General features: G+C 44.3%; 1 protein-coding gene across 4 annotated transcripts in view; it reads left to right on the top strand.

Annotated features, from left to right (window-relative positions):
* MAPRE2 (microtubule associated protein RP/EB family member 2) overlaps nucleotides 1-13,982 on the top strand; it is a 162,578-nt gene that overhangs the window by 52,342 nt on the left and 96,254 nt on the right. Inside the window, exon 1 of one of the 4 annotated variants that reach the window (XM_060170222.1) lies at nucleotides 8,716-8,975. The exons of 2 other annotated variants lie outside the window; for them this stretch is intronic. In XM_060170222.1, coding sequence (XP_060026205.1) covers nucleotides 8,857-8,975 — 119 coding nt within the window. In that variant the 5' untranslated portion in view covers nucleotides 8,716-8,856. Of the gene's footprint in view, nucleotides 1-8,715; nucleotides 8,976-13,982 lie in introns of those variants that run through there. One more of the 4 variants, XM_060170225.1, reaches the window with a different exon arrangement.

Here is a 13,982-nt window from a genome sequence, read left to right as displayed (position 1 = left end):
GTCGTGGTATCTCCTCCTCCCTCCCTCTCCCTTAACCATAATTTTTTTTTAGTATCTTTTATTTTATTACTTATTTATTTATTTTGACTATAGCAACTTTGTTGCTGTGGGCGGGCTTTCTCTAGTTGCGGCAAGCGAGGGCTGCTCTTCGTTGCGGTGCGCGGGTTTCTCATTGCAGTGGCTTCTCTAGTTGCAGAGCACGGGCACTAGGCGCGCAGGCTCAGTAGTTGTGGCACATGGGCTTAGTTGCTCCGCGGCATGTGGGATCTTCCTGGACCAGGGCTCCAACCCGTGTCCCCACGTTAGCGGGCAGATTCTTAACCACTGCGCCACCAGGGAAGTCCTCCTTAACCCTCCTTTACAACTCCTATCCTTCCAGTCTCCATCCCTTACTGCCATGAATACTGCTCTCTTATCCTACCTCTCATCCCCACCCACCTTATTCTCTCTTTCTCCACCCTTTTCCTGGCGTTACTTCCTCGCTCCCTAGACTGAATTGCCTTCAGGGCAGCGGTCTACCTTCTCTTGCTTCCATGTCCTGTCGTCTCAACCCTGCTGCTCCCCAGTCCTAGATTCTGCATTCTTGCACCCAGGTTTTATCAGACCCTAGTGGAAGGCAGCCTGAGCTAGTGAACAAGGATGACAGCTTTGATGCCTGGCGGGTGTGTTCACGCCCAGCTTTGCCACTTCCTGGCTGATGAACTGGCTAAGTTATTTAACTAGCTGCCTCCTCTGACAAACAGGACTTAAAATCCCCCTTTCCTCATAAGTTTCTGTGAGGATTAAAAATACCTACCCAATTGAAACAGAGCACTTGGTCCCTAAAAAGTACCCAGTAAATATTAGGCATTGCTGTTATCGTTGTCTTTGTTGCTGGAGAGGATTCTGCATCTGGACCAATAGACACTGTGAAGCCTGCTGCAGAGTGATGGCTCCTAACTTTGGTTTTAAGCCAAAGTCCTCACAATGGCCATTCAAAGCCCTGTACATTCTGGTCACTGCAATCTTTTCTACCCTCACCTCCTACAACCACCCTCCTACCCAACAACACACACATCACACGCTCAAGTATAAGATTCACAAGGGCAGAGAATTTTGCCTGTTTTGCTCATTTCTGGCTCTCCAGCACCCGTTATTCCTAGCATGTAGTAGGTGTTCAGTAAATGCGTGTTGAGTGAATGACCGAGCCCCAGTACAAATATCATGGCCTTGGTGAAGCTTTTCCTGTCTCTCCAGTCATGGTTGCTTTCTTTTCTATATTCCTGTGCTACTTAATACATTCTTCAATTATAACATTTATCACATTGTATTTTTATGGAAAACATATTTAAAGTTCTTCAGTTTAACAAGATGGTATAATTCAGAAGCACATTTTTACTTAATAGAGTGAAACCTTAAATTGCACAGATTTGATTGGTTGCAGAAATCATAATGTTCTGCAAGTTTGTGAATTGCGTTCCCATCATGTTCTGTGAGTTATTCCACAAAATTAAGTCCAACCTTGAGAAAATCCAAGAAAAAGCGAATTAGAAAGCAAATCCCAACACACAGAGAAATCTTCCCTTAAGCAATGGCACGTTCTATATTTTGACATTACAGAAACCTCGCTTTTTTACTAGCAAATAGGAAGGAGGCTTGCAAAACTCTGCCTTGTGGACATATCGGCATAGCTATAATTGTGGCTGATAAATACTCTTCAAATACAAGTAATCTCAAAAGTCAATCCTGGAAGAGTCCACCTGCTCAGGTTGGTTTTGAAGGAGGGCATTCTTCATCTGGGGGAAAACATTTACCTATTTTTCCTAAATACAACGCTATTACTAAAAGCCAGGAGGCATATACATATTATAGAATTCTCATCAGATCTAAAGAAAGAACTAATAAAATCTTCTATGCCTCAGGGTGAAAGTAGCGAGCAAGGACCACTCTCAAGTACATCTCTATGCCACCGATGTGATTTCAGAGCCAATGCCGCTGGCTGGCCAATCATGTATTTATTCACTGCTGTCATTTTGGGTGTGGAGCATATTTTAAGCCACTGATTGATAACCTGTCCCTGCCATTCCCTGCTGGAAAATACCAAGACATATGCATGGGAAAATTGCTTGTCCCAGGGCAGCAGTGGTGACTGCTAAGTGGAATCTTCTGTCTGCATTCAGAGGCGATAACAATCTAAGGAAGCTCCCCTCCCTCCATCTAAGGTGGTGTGACAGCTGTGAGTGCCTTTGACAGCAGTGATTATCAGCTTCAGTGAACACATTTTAACTTGGAAAAGGCATTCGTGAGGAGCAGGTAGTGCTGGGATGGAATCAGGATTAGCATCCGTTCCTGGCTGATGATTTCACATCTTCTCTACTGTTGTATTTTGGATTTCTCAAATCCAAGGCCATGCAAAATCCCTGTTTTAGACAAACCTCACATGTTGGAGAAATAGACAATGATTTCTGCCAGGATGCAATTATCGGTGCTCTCTGGCCTAAACCTCAAGAGAAACAGGACTGTGCTATAACCTAGGAACTTGGAAAATTAAAATCTGTGTTGGTGCCCAGTTCCATCTTCCTTGATTGTGCCTGTGGACTGGGACGGCGGCTGGTTTCCTTTTTCGCTCGTTGCTCTGGCTCTGTGTCCGCTGGGTCTGCCTTAATAATCCTGCTCTCCAAACACACATTGTAAATATTCGTTTGACTTTTGGGGGGAAGGGTGGGTCTTGACCCCATAGAAGGGGACACATCTGGTGCCTAACAAGTGCTCGTTAATGAACATATTGGCTCCTCCAATACTGCCAAGAGCTTTTTAGTGCAAATACTTGTTGATGCTAGTTAGTTGCTGACCATATATACATGACCTGTAATTTAATGTCACCTCATTCCTTCAGTATATTTGTTAGGTCAGAATACTAGTGATCTTGCTAAGAATTGCAGTTTCCCTACTTATTGAAGATTTCTTTATTTTCTTCAGTAATCACTGATGGGTCTGATCTGAAATTCAATCTCTTAAAAATACCTTTGAGAGCACCTTATCAAATCCAGTCAACACTTCTGTGCCCTCATCTGTTTTTTGTTTGTTTTTTTGTGCGCTCCTCGCAGCATGCAGGATCTTAGTTCCCCAACCAGGGATTGAACCCGTGCCCCCTGCAGTGGAAGCGTGGAGTCCTAACCACGGGACCGCCAGGGAAGTCCCATTCTCTGCCCTTATCTGATTCAAACACATCTGGCCCAAGAGACACCTCCCTCCTCTCTGATACTCACTTCTCCCCTGGGCCCAGTGAAACCACTCCCTCTTGTGATTGGCCCCATCGGGCCAAATCCTTTGCCGTCTCTTTGCAGGCTTCTTTTTTATCACTCAGCTTTTAGAGAGTTCCATCCCAGGCCTTCTCTTTCTCCTTGAGTGAGGGCATCCACACGCTCAGCTTCAATGATCACCCATGAGACAATTTCCTCCAAATCATATGTATCTCCAAGTGAAACATATACGTTCAAAGACCCACATGTTCCCTTATTCAACAAATACTTAACGAACACCCACTATGTGTGAAGCCTGGTGACCAATCATTGTCACCACTAGGATGTCCTATAGGTACTTCTCTATGTCCAAAACATGCTATGAGAATCTCTCTTCCAGAAGGACAATTCAATCTGTATTTCCCATCTTTTTTTTTTTTTTTTTTTTTGTGGTACGCGGGCCTCTCACTGTTGTGGCCTCTCCCGTTACGGAGCACAGGCTCCGGACGTGCAGGCTCAGCGGCCATGGCTCACGGGCCCAGCCGCTCCGCAGCATGTGGGATCCTCCCGGACCAGGGCACGAACCCGTGTCCCCTGCATCGGCAGGCGGACTCTCAACCACTGCGCCACCAGGGAAGCCCATGTATTTCCCATCTTGATGAATGATATCGTTATCCCCTTGGTCACCCAAGCCACAAACTTAGGATTCACTTGAAATATCTTTCTCCTTCACTGCCCACCCTTAATCCCCATCAACATCGTGCCCACATCCATTTAGTCCAACAAATCATAGCAGTTATTCCCTCTGAATATCTCAGATCTGTGCTTGCTCCTACAACCCCTTGGCTCCTGTCTAAGTTTAGGCCTTCATCCCTGTTTGATGCATTTTGATCTCCAACATGGGACTTCCTGGGTGGTGCAGTGGTTAAGAATCCACCTGCCAGCATGGGGGACGCAGGTTCGAGCCCTGGTCTGGGAAGATCCCACATGCCGCGGAGCAACTAGGCCCGTGCGCCACAACGACTGAGCCTGCTCTCTAGACCCCGAGAGCCACAACTACTGAGTCCACGTGACACAGCTACTGAAGCCCGTGCACCTAGAGCCCGTACTCCACAACAAGAGAAGCCACCACAATGAGAAGTCCACGCACCGCAATGAAGAGTGGCCCCCGCTCGCTGCAGCTGGAGAGGGCCTGTGCACAGCAAGCAACGAAGACCCGACAAAGCCAAAAATAAACAAACAAATAAATAAATACTCCAACATGTCTTCTATGCTACTAAAGCATCAGACCTTCTTGATATGCAAATTTCACCATGAATTTCCCTTCCTAAAGCACTTCATGGTTCCAAAACACCTTCAGAGTGAAGGTCAAGCTTCATAGCTTGGCCACAGCCCCTCCTGCACCTGGTCCTGGCCCTGGCCCTGTCCTCTGCCATCGTGCATTCTGTTCTCCATCCATACTAAACAACTTGCTGTCTCCCAGGGATATCACACCCTTTCGTACCTCTGTACCTAAGTATATCTGCTTGAGAAGCCCTTTGTCTCCCCTCTACACTACCGTTCCTCTTTTAAATGACAGTAGAGCCTAGTGGAGAAGCATGTCAACTTTGGGGCCAAGACATCCTGGACAAGTTGCTTTTGCTCTTTGAGCCTCAATTTCATCATTAGGGTCAGAAAGAATCAAATCAGATATTTGTTGAATCAGTGAATTATGTATTCATGTAGTGCCTACTACCTGCCAGCCCTTACGCTGAGAACCAAAGATATAGCAGTGGGCAAAGCAGTGGAAGCCCCTCCCTAAGGGATCTTGTATTCTGTTTAGCACAGAGAAAGTGAACAAAAAAGGTTATAATTATTACTCACCCAAGGCTTGAGTAATAGCTCCTTGGGGAAACTTTTCAGACCTACGTCCCAGTTTCCTTTCTGAATTAGGTGCTCATCTTCTATGGCTCTATATCACACTGTATGGTGCCGTTATCACAGCATCATGTTGTGTCATAATTGCCAATATTTTCCTCTTGCTCGTCTACAGCTCTGAGTTCCTTGAGGACAGAGCCTGGGACTTTTCTTCTTATGTTACCAGCTTGTAGTACACAAGAAATCCAGCTATATGTGTCAAGTGAATGAGTGAATGAACATTTCAGAGTATGCTTAACTTATTGTTTAAAAATAGCATCTACCACTAAAGACCATTTGCTATAGGCCAGAGACTACGTCAATTGCTTCAACTGTATTACGTAATTTAATCTTCACGGCAACACTATGAAACCAGTATTATTACACCTACTTCATAGATGAGGAAACTAAATCTTAGAGATGCAGAGTAACTTGCTAGGGTCACATAGCCCGCAGGTGGTGAAACCAAGCCAGGGACCCAAGTCTGCCTGATGCCAGAGCCCCAGCTTCAATCCATGATGCTTCGTAAGAGGAGCCATTTCTCTATGGGGCAGTTGGAGATGTAGGATGATGGTCTGGATATACTTTATTTTAGATACGTCTGTGTACGTAAGACAAACCTTAACCTACAGTCAGATGTACACGAGACATTTTAGCTTATTTGTGTGTATGTGATCTGTGCGACTCTCTTGGCCCCGCTGAGGGGGACGGGAAATGAAAGGTTTTAAAAAGTTCACAGTATTACAGCCTCTTCCAGTTTAGACTGTCTTTGGAGCGCTCAGTCTCTTGCGTGAATATTCAGTCTTTTAGATGTCCTCCTCTCTCCCTGGGTTCTCTGCCTAACTGTACCAAGCCACTGATTTTAGTGTGATGAGGCTGCACCTTGATTGGGGAGGAAGGTGTTGGGGAGACACTCTTTGAAAGCCATCTCTTCCCAGAGTCTCAAATGGGACTTCTGCCTCATTAGGCAAAAGAAATTCCCTTAGGCTGAGAACAAAGCCAAAACCTCTCTAACGTCTCCCTTCAGGGACCCGGAGGTGGGAGATTCTGCTTTTTCCCACTTCCACCTGCTTCTTTCCAACCTTGGGGTTGGAAAGGGTACTCTCCCCGCCCTCTTCCTGCCTGTTTGGCGTTTCTCTCTGTCCTAGCATCCTCCTTCCCAAAGTGGAATGTGCCTTCCCCTTCTCCCCAGGGCTAAACTGGAGAATGGCTGCCAGGTAACCTGATTTATGGGGAGAGGAATGAAAACACATCTGTTTAATATTTTCAAATTATTACCCCTGTTACCCCTGCATCTTGGAGGGTAATCACAAGTCTCTGGGGGCTCTCTGGGTCCCTTTAGAGTGGTGTGGTTCAGAGCAGTCCTGGAGGAAGACTTACAAGACTCTTAGGTACCTCCTCCACCTGCCTCACTACCCCTCCCCTTTCAGCCCATTCACCCAAATTCCTGGCCATAGTCCTCTTTTTCATGGACAGCCCAGAAACAATGGGAGTATTCGCTCCACAAAATTAGTTGGTAAAACCAATGATCTATATATACATTCAAATTCTGACAAACATAGTCCCTAGGATAACACCAGTTATGTAACCTATTACTTAAATATGGGATCATGGAAAAGAAAGCTATTCAAAAGAGCCCCAAATGAGAGAATGTATGCGGAAAACATTAAATATTTGATTTGTAGACTGTGCCTTTTAACTTCAGACTGTTCCCAAAGAAAGGGGAAGCTTTTGTGAAGAGGAACAAATTAGTAAGGAAATTAACAGCCATGGGTCAAGTAACAGAAATAGTAAGAGGAAGTGTTGATCTTTGTAGCAGTAACTACACTCTCATGCCCCTTTAGCTCACTGTGCAATGTGAGGCTTGCTGTGTATCTCTTGTACTCAGATATTTATCTGTTGTACCTTGTGAAGTCTTAGGTCAGAACTGGATCCTTATTGTACGAAAAAAATTCTCATGTCAGTTGAGATATGGATGAAGGAATCAACTTGTGCACTGTGAATTCACTGGAGAAAGTAGAAAATAAAATTATTAAAATATAGTTCAAAAGGAGAATTCAGAATAGGAAAAAATGCCCCCTTATTTAAGATTATCATTACCATCTGGGTTGTAAACCATTTGACTCTAATTCTAGGATCTTGATGCCAGAAATAACTTATTACCAGGGAAATATGCTGGAGAATTGTCAGGAATGACAAATTTTTTTACTTGTTTTAACATCTGTATCACAAAATGATAAAGCTGGTAAGCCATACAATGATGTGAAGGCATGAGCCTAGTACTTTCTGCTACATGTATTTATTCTGTCTTTTACATTCCAATTCTCCTTCCTTTCCCACCCCACAAAGGGTCAGAGACCACTTTTGATAAGCAGAGAATCCTTCAAACTCCCTTCTTCTTTCTGAAGGAAAGCACTGGACACATCTGGAATCTGTTCAGAATTTATAATCTAATCCATACACTTTGCACAGTACTAGCAATTCTATTCACGGCTCTCTTTTCACAGTGGTCATGTTGAGAAGTACATAAAGTACTTGATTCTTACCTTGATCTATAACATTTATGAGTTCACATTAAACATAGACCACCACTGTCCAATCACATTGATAAAAGCATGTCATTTTGAAGTTCCAGTTCACTACTTCCTGGCTGTGTGACCTTGAGCATGTTGCTTAATCTCACTAGTTTACTCATCTTTAAAATAGGGATGGTAATAATAATAGTACCTGGCTCCTAGCCAATGTATTTGAAAGCTCCATTGCAATGATACAGAACAGCTTGAACGTTGAGAGCCTCCAAATACTAAATTGGATGTTCACGTGTTTAATTCAAAGGAAATAAAATACATGACAAGGATTTAATTATGTGTATCAGGAGACAGTATAAGAATTTGAATTGGGAGGTCGTGTGTAATCATGATGTTCTAAAATGGTGGTTATCTTTTTTTTTTAACTCTGGGGATTCTTTTGTGCAGAAAATCTCTTAATTTGCAATCTTTGATCTTCTCATTATTAACGTAAAGGTAAATTGATTAGAAGGAAATGCAGCTTCCTCTTAGCTTTTCAGGTCTGGGGCTACTTTCGGGGAGGCGGCTGCTGCTGTTTGGAGAATGGGGGAGGAACCTGGAAGTTTTAACCCCTTAGTCTGATATACTTTCTAGAAGGAGGCTACCAGGTCGTCTTATATTTTTCTGAAACCAGACGGAGTTTAATTTTCATGACACAAGAACTTGGTATCGAAGGAGTTAAAGGGTCTCCCACACCCCTCTGCCTGAATCGTTCTTTTGTGTACACAGCTGCAGTGGGAGCACGGGTTGGAAAGGAAATGGTTAGAGGAAGAGCTGGTTTTCAGACCCAGGCGAGTCTGCGAGGGGGGCCGGGGGTGGCCTGGGGTTTTACATGCCAGATGTAGGCCTGCCCGGGTGCCTGCTTGGAGCCGCTGGCGTGGTCACGCCGGGGCCCAGCGCTAATCAAGACGAGGTGATGAGTTAGCGGGTTGCTATGGGGATGGGCCGGGCCACGTGACCAGGGTGCTGCTGCCGGCGCTTTGACGTCAGCAGCCGGGAGGGCGGGCCTCGAGAGGGCGGGGCGGGATCCGAAGAGGAGAAGGGAGCTGCGAGCAGCGAGCAGGCGGCAGGCGCGGTCTGCGCGAGGAGCAGGCGAGCGGGAAGGCGAGACGCAGACACCTTCCTCACCAGCCAGCCCACAGCGGTTTGTTTCCATCCTCGGGAGTGCGCCAATGCCCGGGCCGACCCAAACCCTGTCCCCAAATGGCGAGAACAACAACGACATCATCCAGGATAACGGGACCATCATTCCTTTCCGGAAGCACACAGTGCGCGGGGAGCGTTCCTACAGGTAATGGGGCTGGCACGGGAGCGGCGCCGGGCGGGGGACCGCGGCGGGCGGGCGCGCGGAAGTCCGCCCGTTATATAATGGAGCAGACGCTGCCCCCGGACCCGGCTGCAGACGGGCGTTTGTAAAGGCGGTTGTGATTATTTGCTATCTGTTTCCATGTGTCATGTTGGGTGTGCACGGAGGCTTCCCGATTGCAGATGGAAAGCATTTTGTGAATAGGTTTGCTGCCTGCAAGGGGTCTCCCTCCATCTCTTTCCTTCCACATTGATTTCAAAATGCAAGCAATTTTCTCCCCCTCTCCAAAGGGAGACAGGCTGGAGCACTTCCTTTCCTCCTTCCTTTTTAGATTTTAAAGGAACCATGAGGTAGGCTGTGCCTGAAGACAGGGAACCAGGAGGATGGTGAGGAAAAGGTTTGCGCTTGCCCTGGTGTGCGTGTGTGCAGGAAAGATGGAATCCTCTAGATTAAGCTGCAGTCTGTGATGTTGAACCGCCAGATTGATGGAGCTTTGTAAGAATTCTGCTCGCTGATTGGTGCAAGGATTGACAGCAGAGGTCACGGTGTCAGACATTCATCAAAATTTTCTCCATAGAACCCAAGGTTTATTAGAAAGAGACTGGACTGCAATGGACCTGAAAAGAACTGGGTGCCGTTATGCATTTTCTTAGGAGTTTATGGCCTCCGCATGGGTGGGGGAGCCCGCCCTTCTTATTTACAGTAGGAAGGTAATTCCTGGTATTTTGCTGAGGTCTGATTTGAGGATGGGACTGATCTTGGTCATTGTGTTGTGAGCCTTTTGATTAATGAGGCAGCCTGTACGGTTGGCATCATTTTTACATTAGCATATCTGGCAATATGTTCTAGTAGATAAGCTCATTAAAATTGTTTGCATTGTTTGATAAGGATAACAATGTAATGGAGAATGCAGCTAGAGTCTAATGCAGCTCAAGGCCAGACTTTAAGGGAGACTGATAGCTTCGCTCGTATTTCCTCTGAAGTTCTTTTGTACTGGGGTAGTTATTTTTAAATGTTACCTTGATAACCGCTAACAATGCTTTTGCTTTGAGGCAGAGCGCACATACCTCTGAAATGCATCCTCTCAGCGAGCAACAGGAAATAACTTTTTTTTTTAATGCCTTCATCTAAACATTCAAATGGTATTATGGGCAGACTAGTCTGTGTGTGTGTAAATATTGCATATTTTAAAAATAGAGCCCAAAGTACCCCCACATCCTCTCTCTTTGACCAAAGAAATGCTATGAGCTGACTGAAAAAAAAAAATTATAAGCAATCTTTGCCCTGTCATCTCTGGCAGTTACATAAATAGTGGGAGTTAATTTTGGCTGTGCCCATGAGGTCACCAAAATCTCATGCCTATGGTTCCAAGTAATATGTTGACATGGCATCCTTAGAGATTCCAAGTGCTGGTTAAACCAAGCACTTAATATAAACCAAAATTGGTTAATATAAATTTGCTTAATATCAACCAAAATTGGTCCACAACCTCTGGGACTCTCCTTTTGGAGACCCATGAGACTGGAACTTTGGGTCCCTTCTCTCCTTTACTTCTCTCCACCTTTCTCTGGACATTCCAAAGCTTAAAGTAGAATTTAAAAACAAAAACAAAAACTCTGAGTTGCTTTTAAACCGCACTTATTTAAACTGCTCTTATAGGTGATAAATTTGAAGCCCATATTTCTTCAGTGATTTCACCTCTGGCACTTAGGTAGCAGTTGTTTTCAAGACAGAGTTCGAATTTTACCACATGGGCCGAACGAAGGCAGTCGCCTGGTTGGGTTTTATTAGTCATATGAGCGAACTTGCAATGGCAGTGGAAAAATCATTTGGTAGAAAGGTTAAATGCTACCTTTTGTTGATGAATTATTGCTTTAAAATAAAAATTTATTCACCTTTTAAATTCAGTCCAAGTTATTATTTCCATTTCCTGAACTATTTCCAGTTTGCTGTCTGAGTCCCTGTATGGTACCTGAAATTATGTGAAAAACAAAACTGAATTTGAATAAAGATCTGACTGAGCAAAATCTTAAGTCACTAAGAGCATCATCACCTTTGTATTTAATATAATAGGAGTATTGGATGCTATAGTGAGAGATGTCATAGGTTAAATGAAAGAAGACTCCAAAATTACATTTGTATTGTGTTATGTAAAGAGTGCACATGGAGATAGACACACTTGATATTTTCCTTGGTCTGTTTTTCTTTCAAAGTGGATGACCAACGTAGTATAACTACCACTTATTTTTTTGGAGGGGTGGAGGGGAAGGAAAAATGTGACACGTTTTTCTATCCAGGAAGTGTTCCATAATTATCTTGGCGTCCTGAGGCTGGAGTAATATTGCCATTTAATTGCTGAGGAAACTTGGAAGGCAATTTGAAAGCCAGAGGAGAGATTTAACCACATAAGTTTTACTTTGGCTGTAGGTTCATTTTGGCCCCCAACGATGAGGTGAGCTTGAGAGTTCTGTTGGAGTGCCACGGAGGGGCCTGAGTCAGCCGAGAGCCCTGGGAGTATCACAGGGAATTCTCTTTGTGGTTCCTTTACTGACTTCTAGGTAGGGCCGCAGCAGGTCCTTCAATCTTTGGCTTTATTTTCTACCTTTTCTTATTACATATAGACTCTCTCATCACATTCTTATAAAAGTTTTTGTGAAGTTAACTTCAAATATTTAAAACAAACACCATCTTAAGAGGTATGTAGATATAAGATGAGCGCAGTTATTACTGAAAGGGGACTCTTCCAGGTACTGCAGGACAAGAACACCCCTCACCTGGCTGGGAGCACAGGTGAGAGGAGAAGCAGACACTCAGAGAACAAGACTGTTCTTTCCAGCTCCATCTGGGGGCAAGTGGTCACTCTTCCCAGGAGGAGACATTATTGTCATAATATTTGCACGAGATTGTTTATAAATAAGGATCAAATATGGTTCACAACCCAGATATCTTGATCCAGGTATCTCTTGGTATAAACAGAACCCATTTTTACAGACTGGACTAGAGGGGGTGGTAAATCATTATTGAAACAGAGTGCACTTCGATTAGCAGAGCAAGTTTCCTTTAGAAAATTACCCTTCCATTAGCAATTTCAATTGAAAAGAGCAAGTGCAAAAATGGCTCAGCAGAGCTGACTGGACGTGTTTCCACGGCTCACGTCCACTCCTGTGTGATATCCTTCTCAGCCCCAGCTTCCTCATTGCATTTATGAGCGATAGAAATCCATATATTTTAAGAGCTGCCTAAAAAATAAATGTGGTGTGGGCCATCTGAGGTGACTGTTTAATTCACAGAGCGAACAAGTCGAGCTCTTGCTCTGCTGGGAGGGGCGACTCTCTATAGCTCTGTTTCATGCAGATGCTCGTAGGAAATGAAATTTATTAACTGGCCCTCTGCCCACTGCATCTTTGTTTGCATACTCCAGGCTTTTAAGAATGAATGTATAAGTCCAGAGGACTGGTTCCACATGGGTGTTAGAACACGCAACTACAGTAGCATGTGTTTCTGAATACTTAAAAAAATAATAATAAATTACTTGGCCCCAGGCAATGGACTGTAAAGAAAAGCACAACGAAAACTTAAGCCTAAAACATTGGCTCTGACATCCAACTTTGCCAGTTTTGAAAAATGAACTCGTGGTAAGGAAAACAAAAAGAAATAATGTGTGTGTGTGTGCACAGGCATGTGCACAAAAGATAGTTGTGAAAGCGTGTTCTGTTTAATAGAAGCTATTGCAACACGCCTCACTTTAACCAGAATGTAGACTTCAGATCACATTCCCCTGAATAGGAGCTGCAGACAGCAGAAGTCTCCTTCATACATCTCCATTATGTATATATTAGTATCATCTGGGTTTACTCCTGTCATAGGAGGTTTTTGAAAAAGTGATTTTTGTCCTTTACATTTTTCTTAGTATTTTTAAAGGGTACTTGATGCCTTGATTATTAGGTGCCCAATTTTTGAACTTCTTTTCAGGGTCCTTTGTCAGGGCGTCTGCTAAGGGGATGGTCTTCCTGGTGCCCTTGGTGAGAGGCTCACCCCTGCTCAGCAGTGGTTGTCACTGGTCTTCTCTCTTTATGGTACATTACCTTAGTAGAACAGTGGTTTGAGATGGTCCTCTGAATTTAGGAGGTTGATTTCCATACGCAGTATCTATCCTGTATATACAGAGACCTCTTGAAGCTGCAATGAATAATCCCTTAGGTCAGCGGAGGGGGAAATATCAGGACTAATCTAAATATTCCGTTTGGCTTGGAGAATTAATTTGACAAACGCTTGAGAGTCGTACTCTGGCCAAGCTCTCTGCCAGATGTGCCTTCAAGGACCTTGAGTTCTATTTCAAAGTCAGATGTGTGAGCTGTTCATTTTGTAACAGGTTTACTTTGTTGTGAATATTTGGCTTGGTCTGATAGCCAAAGTGGATTGCACTTCCTGAGCCCACAGTGACTCAAAGTAGAAAAAGACACCCTCCAGGCCAGTGTGCTGTAGGGAGCTAAGAGACATTGGTGGAGACCAACAATTTGGGTGAAAAGAGAGTGCAGACTTTAGAATCAGAATTTTCATGGGCCTGGCAAGGCACATATTGGGCAGAAGTGGAGAGTAGGGCAGGAGCATTGGAAGGCAGGCAGGTGACCAGAACTTGAAAATAGAAAGCCATTGAAAGCACATTAATTGGAAGACAACATAGTAAAAACAGAGGTGCGTGCTGGAATTGATCTCCCGTTTTGCAGTGAGAGTTGAAAGGAAAATGGAATCCTCCAGTGCCCCACCCTGCAGAGCCCAGAATTCCTAGCGAATACTTAGCTTGCTCTAGTAGAAAGAACTCTCCAGCTCTAGTGTAGGTAGATGTTCCTGGCTCAAGTCATCTTTCCCTCAGTAGAACCAATCAGGGCAACTTCTTCCCATAACGGGTTTGGTACTTAGGTCAGATGGTGGCTTCTGTATTTACAGCTGCCCACTTCATAGTTACCGGGCTAAAGAGATGGCTGTTGTATA

This window comes from Lagenorhynchus albirostris, chromosome 14, assembly GCF_949774975.1.
Source record: "Lagenorhynchus albirostris chromosome 14, mLagAlb1.1, whole genome shotgun sequence".
Taxonomy (NCBI): domain Eukaryota; kingdom Metazoa; phylum Chordata; class Mammalia; order Artiodactyla; family Delphinidae; genus Lagenorhynchus; species Lagenorhynchus albirostris.
The sequence above is the reverse complement of the archived record's forward strand: the minus strand, read 5'-3'. Positions and strand labels throughout refer to the sequence as shown.